Genomic DNA, 9,508 nt, shown 5'->3' with positions numbered 1-9,508 from the left:
ACTTTGTGGCTAAGCTTCAACCTAGTGATGATGCAATGTACATTACCTCTTCTACACTGTGCCAGATTATGAGTACAGCCCTGGAAGAATGGGAGGAAAAAATCAAAAGAGGATGAAAATGACTATTCTTTGCACTCAGTTACTGATCAAAACAACCTTTCAGTCTAGGTATTGAAAAAGGAATGAGTCTAAGCTTACAGCAGTCAAGAGAAAGGTGCACATAGTAAGCACATGCTTATTTGATATTTCTCAGTTAAATATGTAATATGCAAAGGCATACTTTCACATATATAGGAGCATTAGCATCACAGTGGTCTAAGTACTCATACAATGCATTGTTCTAATCAGCGAAGTGAAAAAAAGTAATATTGTTGTATTTATCAAAGGAATAAGATCATAAATCTTCAGACACTCAGTTTACAGATTTTTCTTTTTTTTACATATGATGAATTTTTATTTGCATTAAAAGCATACTAACAAACAAATCCCAAAGTTGTTGCATTGGCATGTAGCTGTGATATATATGTCATGTGATACATAGGTGCAGCATATGGATGTGATACATACGTCATGTGATACAAATGTACAGCATATAGCTGTGATACATATATTATGTGATACATATGTCATGTCAATAAACAATATTTCGTTTTGGCAGCATATCTGGTAACGAAAATGGGTAATAATTAACATGTGCTCGCTCTCTCCAAGCAATTCATAGCCTACACCCCTCACTTCACGACAATTCATCTTCTGTGTTTGTGGTGAAATCGTTAATCATATCTGGCTATGTCTTCTGGTGCCTTTGCATCCTACGTAACTGATTTCAGGGGTGCTTCCTAGCCCAATGCCATCTCTACCAGATCTTCCTACTCTGCCCTTGCCGAAAGACCTTGATAGTGTTGCGAAGGTACACGTTATTTTGCTAATACCAGACCTAGCATCATGAGGTACGTTTTATCACTTTTCTGGCTTAGAGATTATGCTCATCAGCCACTGTTCATGGGTACGCAGCAAAGGCTATGACATTACCAGGCAAAGCCTCAATACACTCTTTTAGAATAATTAGTTCACGCACTTCAGGACCATGTAATTTGGAGGAATTTAGCCTCTGTTAATCTATACTAAGGACAGGAGGACAAGTTTCCTGGATTTATTTTTACAGCTGAAAACGAGCTAGGTAATCGAGTTGCACATATATTAAAATGAGTTAATTCAAATCTTGTGTTACTTGAAACCCCACTTTCATGTATGCATGCTTATTCTCATTCAGCTTCTGAAATCTGGTCTTGAATATCATGTTTCTGATGTTGTTTCACTTTTAGGTGTGCCTTTTTCCTATCAGACTTTAATATTTTTTGTATTAGAGAAGCCTGTCTGCATTCCTGTACTAAGGTTAATATGGCCTCCATCCTTTGGGGCACCCGAGGAATGCTCAAAAACTCTGTCTAGATTCCTCTGGAAATTTCTGTCAATCTAGTTATTGGAGCAACTAAGTCGGCTTAACTTCAGAGGTCTCCAGAGCCTAAATAAATGCAACAAAGGACTCCCCTGGGTATAGGCCCCAGGGAGTATTACATTCCCACCCCCTTCATTTGTGCCAAAACATGTCCCAGTCTATGTATTTGGAGGGCTGCAGCCACCAGGTTTCCAGACACTTAAGAACGAGAGCCAAGGCAACGCCTTCTGAACTGCTATTTTCCAGACCAACTGACTTGTCATATCAAGTGTGGGTTGTGAGGCGCTATGTCTCCCTGTTCATGAGGAGCTCTGAGAGGAATTAATTCCCTATAGCTTTATTAAGAACTTCTTCTCCCAACTATCTTCAGATGTACACCATTTAGCAGCATGTTGGGGCTTCCTTGCCAGGTAATACAGGTTGAAATCAGGAGTGCAAATTCCCCATCCCCTAGTCTAGTTATTAGATTTCTAACTTAATTCCACTCCTCTTTCAGGCTCAAACTAAGGGGATCAGTAGCCTGTCTAGCTCTTTAAAGCTCTCCCAGAGGATAGTTCACATATAGTTTTGTATCGCATAAAGACATCTGCATAGGGATGCAATCTTGGACATGACATACATCTCATAATTGACAAGAAAATTCCACAATTGCACTCCCAGGGTCTCTGCAGGTCAACCACTTATCATCCAATAGAAACATTATGGATTTGCTCCAGTTAGTCCCCAGATCCAACATCTTGCCAAATCCATCTAGCTCCTGCAGTAGCAATGGGACTGCTCTATGAAGGTTCCTTACACATATCAGCATGTTATTGGTATGCATGAATACAATTTTCCCATTGCACCCACCTTTATTTCCCCGGTTGTGCAATTACTTTCTGAGGGTTACTGCTAAGGGTAGCAGTGAGAGGACAAATATTAGTGTGGGGAGTGGAACCATTGCCTGATACCTCTATCTATATCCCAACTTGAACAAACAATGCCCCCAGTTTTCACTCTCCTTGTAGTTGTGTGGAGAGTAAAAAAGCCATCTCAGCAGGTTCTGAGTAAAATACATACCTGCTAGCACTGTGAACATGTAGTCTCATTCTAATATTTCAAATATTCTTTCAATATCTAAGTTTAGGAGGGGACATTCCAGTTCAATTTATTGTGTGGAGTGAAGCACATGTAAACATTTGTGTATATTCAATAAGGTATTACTCAACCCACAGTGGTCCTCCTTCGCTCTATTCATCAGGGATTTACACAACATTTTTACATTAGTATCCACAATGCCTAATGGTCTAAACATGGTAGGTTCTAGAGGGCATTTATATACTTTTAATGAATTGATAATAATGGTTGTTCCCATCGATGCAGGCAGTTTGGCAAGTTATCCACATTCATTTTTCACCTCCATCAATTTTTTGATTATATAAGTTCTGCAGGTTTGATACCACTCTGTGGGGAACCCATCTTTCAAAGATCCCTTCCCCCCTAACATCCCACCAGTTGCCTCCATGATGATCTCCTTATGCATCAAGGTATAAGTCAGCTATCTGTTTTTCTGCACAGCATCAGAGATTTGTTTCCTCCAAGTATGCCTCACCAGATACTGTACTAGTGTTGTATTTGTGTCTGGCTGTGTCACATGCCATGCCAATGCTGTGCTCACCCTATCAAACTCCCCATGTAGCATTTCTTTGTATTGATTCAAAAATAGCTTATTTGAAGCATCACATGTGTCACTGTTGATCCCCGGTTCTGCAATTGATTCACTCTTTCATTTTGTGTTTTCAAAACGTTTTGTAGCTGTCTCTTTACACTATTGATTTTATTCCTATAGCCATCTCTCAACACCACCTTCATCACCTCCCATTAATTTGCCTTTGTATCTGTGGAAGCACGCAGTAATTGTGGTTCCTATTTCCGTCCATAAGTCTGCATCAAACAGCAGGAATTCTAGTAGATGTCCTGCCACTCATAACCTTGAAGAGTGAAAAATGGGTTGACAGGTACCTATTTAAATAAACAATTGATCAATGTTCCCCATTTGGGTTTGTATGATTTATATCCTGTCCAGCCTATAATACATATCCCTCATGAGTGAGTGACTTACAGGCAGAGCCTTAGCATGTTTAGTGCCTTAGTGATATTGTCACCTAATATATGCAGCTCATATGGCTTATATAGTACAAGTAAGCAAAAAATATCCACCAATCGGTGCCATACTTAATCACAGATCAGTAAGGATAGGGTTAGCATTTAACATACATGTAAACAGAGCAATCAGAAATGCACTGCATACTCCACCTCACAGCAAGTATTGAGGATCATCTTCATGAAGAAACCCTGCTCTTCAGAGAGACAATGGTTATGAGAGAAGGCTACCCACTACATGGGAGCTTATCCATGGCATAACTTTTCCATGAAGGCTTTACTCTAAGTCAATAACTTTACGCTTCATAAGTTTTAATGAGACATCCATGTATTTCTCATTAAGTGGGTCTAGTCTTTGGCACGCCATGTCAGAAATGTATTAAAAGGTGCAAACCACTTATATTTGGCACAGCAATTAGATGCCCATATTTCCAAGGTAATTGCCACTATATTGTGATTTTTAGAAATCTGACTGATGTTTTAAAGAAATTCAACAATATTCCTAGTAAGAGGTTAGATGTTATTGAGGTGTCTTTTGGTTCAAAACGTGTGGCACAAACTGATACATAGTTGGAGCCTGGCATGTTCTTCAGAAATGGGTTTAAAAATATTTTAGGTAAGGCCAGATTGCTATGGTGCCATGTGTCACAGGCGTGGAAAGACAGGGACATCCTCTTTTTGACAGTTTTGTCATTCTTTTTTTTAATTCTCCCAACATTTACTTGGAAACCATATTGCAGAGCTTTCCTCTTTACTTTCAAATATGCCTTGTCCACCATCATGAAACAAAAAAGATCAGCCCTATGTATTCATAACTGCCCAACTTAACTAACCTGTAAAGCAACTCTACCATAAAACATACTTTTGCTTAACCTTCTCAAAAAATCATTACTTTAGATTTTGCAAGGTTTAAAATGGTTATTGTTCTATTGTGGCATACCCAACCAAGATTCTGGCTACATTTGCGACCTCGATGTTTGGCCCATTAATTCTTCAACATCAGCATATAAAAATGATTACAATATATGTGAATTTAAACTAAGAAGAGAGACCCCACGCCATGTTCAGATGTAAGCAATAGACAGAGAATTGGAAACAGTTGTTGCATGGCTGTATTCAAAGGCAATTTACTTATTGTTCGATTGGATATGATAGACTGCTGTACTCTGAGCTAACCAAGCCAGCTCTATTGGTCAAGAGTCATAACCCCAAGTCAGACAGGGTTGATCATGGCAAAACCCTGTCCATCAAATTGGACAACTGGTCTAGGTCAAGAAAGGCCACCCAAATAAGGTCTCTACTTGACTGACTTATTGGTCAGCAGAGTATGGGCCGTGCAGTGTTCAGCTATGGTGTGCTTTTTATGAAACACTCCTTGGCACTGAAAGATAATATTGTTTTGAGCCATCCAATCTTTAACCCTTGATAGATTTAAGTTGCAATAAATCTTCAGAGAAATATAGAGGATAGAAATAGGCACACAGAGGGCCTTATTACGAGTCTGGTGGTCCTGGGACCGGCAGACTCGCGATCGCGGTAGGACTGCGACAAAAGCGTAGTCCGACCACCGTATTATGACCATGGCAGAGCGGTCATGGTCTGACCACCAGCACTACCATGTTCCCGCCACTCGACAGCCTGGTGATGGCGACGGTCTTAGTCCACCGATTACGAGTCCCCTTTCTGCCAGCCTTTGCATGGTGGTCGGACCGCCATGCAAAGGTTGGCGGAAAGGGGGCATCGGGGGCCCCATGGGATCCCCTGCACTGCCCATGCAACAAGCATGGGCAGTGCAGGGGACCCCACGAATAGTCCCATCACGCTTTTCACTGCCCGAATTGCAGACAGTGAAATGCACGATGGGTGCTCCTGTACCCAATGCACCAAAACATTGCCACCAGCTCTATTACGAGCTGGCATCAATGTTGTGGTGAGTATTCTGCTGGGAAAGTGGAAAACTCATAATAGAGCCAGTGGGCGGAAAAACAGAGTGTCGGTTTTCCGTCCGGAAGAGTTTTGCGGACAGCCTCCCCTGCCTGCCAAACTCAAAATGAGGCACAGAATCTTTAACATTAATTTCCTCAAGAACTAGGGTTATTGTCCTTTAGCTCCAAAATTCTAGCATGCATCAAAACATTATGGCCCTCATTACAAGTTTGGTGGGAGGCTGCCTTCCAAACTCATACCTCTATCTGAACGCCAGTGCAGCCAGAACACCGCCGGCACTATTACAATTCTCCCGCTCAGCAGGCGGGGGGAAACAGGGCCTTAACATTGACGGTCATCCGTAATCGAGCCGGCGGCAATGTGGTGGTGCAGTGGGTGCCAGCCACGCTTTCCACTGCCTGTAATTCGGGCATTGGAATGCCTGACAGGGCTATCCATGGGGGCCCCTGCATTGCCCATGCCAAGTCCAACCGCCATGAAAAGGCTGGCAGATTGGGGAGTCATAATCCCCAGGGCGGGCTGCATGCAGCGCCACCCTGGTGGATTACAACCTCCGAGACCGCCAAGCTGTTGACTGGCAGCAACCTGGCAGAGTCAACGGTTGAACCGTGGAAGCTCCACCATGGTCGTAATGTGACGGTCAGATTGCCATGCCATGACAGCGGCGGTCTGACCTCCACTGCAAGTCTGGCTGTCTTAAGACCGCCAAACTCGTAATGAGGGCCTATATAATTTTCAAAAAGAGTGTTATAAAGTGAAGCCTTGGAAGAGGAACTCTCAGAAATTGTATGTTTGGGGATCCTAGTGACACCACAATTTTTAATCTTAGGCATCTCAAATGACATTGACCTGAGCAGGAATTGCAACAGAATGGTGAAACCTTGGGCGAGATGTACAAATTTTTTTTTGTGACTAGCAATTAGTGTTTTTTTGTGCATCGTAAATTGCCAGTCACAAGACACAATGTACAACAGTGTTAACCACACTGTTTGCAGTTCCAAAATGGGTCCCAAGGGTCCTGCCTCATAATATTCATGAGGCAGGTCGCAATTTGCAATCCATTTGGGATGGCTGCACTCACAGCGATGGTAGCCTGCTGGATTCAGCAGACCACCATGTCTGTGATTGTTTTTAAATAAACCAATTTTTGTTTTTAAACACAGCCCGTTTTCCTTAAAGGAAAATGGGCTGCTTTTAAAGTGAAACATTTAAGTTAAATTTTTTAAGAGTAGATAGTGGTCTATAGGACCACTACCTGCTCTTTAAATAACATTTTCCCAACCATACTCATTCTGGGTGAATGGGTTACCACTAACTTTTTTTAATTGGCTGTAAATTGCAAATGTTTTGCAACTGCATTTTGGTAGCAAAGCATTCGTACATACCTTCCCAACTCAGTATTAGGAAGAGACATCCTCAACTTGCCCCATTCTGTGAATCAACCTGTTTGCGACAGAAAAAAAGCTTCCTACATGTGGCCCTAAATGTATTTACTCTCTAAACCCATGCCTTTTACAGATGCTTCACTCTACTTCATGAGATATTTGCCCTACTTGCCCTGAATGAGGCCCTCTTATCCTTAAGCAATTAGTGCTCCTGTCGGCTGATTAATTGGATGTCATATTGCACCGGGATGTTTGCAAGACCACTAAATCTTGCTTGGATGTCAATTTCTTTTGGATCACACAATGATTTAAGCTTGAAGTTCTGCAGGATCGTGGTGATGTATATAAAAATTTCCATTCTGGCCATGCCTTCTCCCAGGCAAATACGTTTCCCTGAAACAATAAAAACAAAACGAGAAAGTGAATGATGTGCTCAAGTTTTACTCAGGTTTTACTGTCAAAGTACAGCTAGGAGAAATCTAAAATAAATCTTTTTAACTTACATTTAGAGAACACTGCAAACCATAGAGTTGTGTTTCAACAGGACTTAAACTCATTAAAATATTTAAAAAATTTAAAATGTACCTGTATGAACTCAATTCATAAATTATTAACCTTATCATGAGCATGCTTACACATATACAAAATTGAAATGTAATATTTTTTGCCTGATTAAAAAAAAGATATCAGGCCCACACAGTCGAGAGAAATTTTTTGAGTCTTACAACATTCCATGAGCCCCCTAACCTGAGTCTTTTCACGCTGCAGAAAATCTGTAGGAGTAGTATGAGTGTACGCCAAATGTCACACTTTCTTACTTTTTAGGGTTGAGCCTGTGAGTGCATGTGCTAGCACATGCATCTCGCCTGCAAGAGACTGCTGTGTTCAGTACAGGGCTTGGAGCCCACCTGTCGCTCACCATTTGTTGGTTTGTGTGGCACTCTTCTATACAGCCTCGTAATTCATCAAGGCATGCCTGGCATAACTTCCATTCTCTGTGTGGAGCAGGGATCAAACACTAATTGATGCAACTTAATTAGTGTCTGTCTACTGCTCCCGAGGTGATAGAGATACTATTTGTTGTTTTTAACTTCGAGTGCCTCTTCAAACCGAAGGCTTGTGACTGGCACAAACGTGTCCAGCAGGACCAAAATTGCTAAGTTTTTTTTTTAAAGCTAACTTTATTTTATTTTGCCAAGTCATATTTTCTCAGTTTCTAAACATGTTTTCTTTTGTTTTTGCTCGTGGGCGCTGTTGTCAAAAGATGACAATTAACTTGTTCAAAATATGTGAGACCTATTGCATTGCAAATGCTTGTTTCTTTTTTCTGGCGAATCCAATTTTCCGTGAAGAGCAGGCACTTCGTAAAAGGAAAATGTGTCCTTGTCAACTGATTACACATTCAGAATTTTATGTATGTGTAGTTCTAGATGTGGGATCGTAGTGCAGATTGAACTCGTGTTGCTATATAATTCCTCAAATTCATATAGCTGATGAAATGGCAATAGGCTTTGTAAGGTAACACAAAACAATGGGGCCTCTTTTAGAATGGGCTGAGGGGCTATTGTACCTCCTATAAGTTACTCATATCCTTAGTGCTGAGGCTAAAGGGGGTCTCCAGAAGATTGCCACCCCTCCCCAACTGTATCACTGGGACTGCAGGGCTCTGGTTTAGTCCAATGGCAGGTACACAAGTATTTATGTAAATTAGTTGCAAACCTATAACCTTACGATAAGAGACCAGGGGACGTCTGCTGTGACCCAAATAACTTAGGGCCTCATTTAGATTTTGACCGGACAGGTTAGTCCATCTCAACAGTAAAGGCTATCCCATTTGCCAAAATATAAATTGCATGGATATTAATAGGATTTATTTTTCAGCAGACGGGATATCCATCATTGTCAAAGAATGCCAGGGCACACCAAAAGTAGTCCGAGAATTAATTCCAAAAGGAGAAAAAAGTTCAGAGTCCAAACACTGTGTAATGTTTGATGTAGGTTTATTCCTTGTAGAAAAAGTATGGTCTGTGAACAGCTGACACGTGTTTCGTCACGTGGACTTTTTCAAGGCAAAGAATTGGATGTGGTTAATATATGGAGAAGAAATTGGGATGTTCCGATAACCAATATGATTTGTGTTATCATTCAGAAAACTGTGTGCACTGGACTGAAGGCAGTCATGGCAGTTAAGTTCAAATAGTAAGATACCTGATATCATTCATAAGAGATCCATGCAGGGCAAAGGCCATGATAAGCCTCTTAGAGTCAGTCCATAGTCTGCAGTTGAGGTAGAGGTGTGTCATTGTTGTGGTGGCGTAAGGTGCCAAAATCTAAATCAGGCCCTAAGATGTTATCACCTTCAATTGATGTGCCAACAGGGATTTAGGGGTTATAAAAAAAATGGGGGGGGTCTCTAAAAGGAACGTGGTCTATGTAATTAAGGGTGTGGCTTAAACATTTAAACTAAAACTCCGTTATTTCTATAGTGTGCCACCTAATGTGTATATTGGTGCCTTACCGAGCTTTCTGTTATTGGATCCAGATATATAACACAATAACTGACATACACCAAAAA

General features: G+C 41.1%; 1 protein-coding gene across 1 annotated transcript in view; it reads right to left on the bottom strand.

The window, feature by feature from the left end:
* Positions 1 to 418: 418 nt before the first annotated feature.
* The window catches only part of LOC138299949 (cytochrome P450 2A3-like), a 391,420-nt gene continuing 382,330 nt past the window's right edge, over positions 419 to 9,508 (bottom strand). Inside the window, exon 9 of the mRNA XM_069238677.1 lies at positions 419 to 7,326. Within this exon, the coding sequence (XP_069094778.1) occupies positions 7,136 to 7,326 (191 nt within the window). The 3' untranslated portion in view covers positions 419 to 7,135. The remainder of the gene's footprint in view (positions 7,327 to 9,508) is intronic.

Source organism: Pleurodeles waltl, chromosome 6 (assembly GCF_031143425.1).
Source record: "Pleurodeles waltl isolate 20211129_DDA chromosome 6, aPleWal1.hap1.20221129, whole genome shotgun sequence".
Classification (NCBI taxonomy): domain Eukaryota; kingdom Metazoa; phylum Chordata; class Amphibia; order Caudata; family Salamandridae; genus Pleurodeles; species Pleurodeles waltl.
This window is presented reverse-complemented; position numbering and strand designations above follow the sequence as displayed.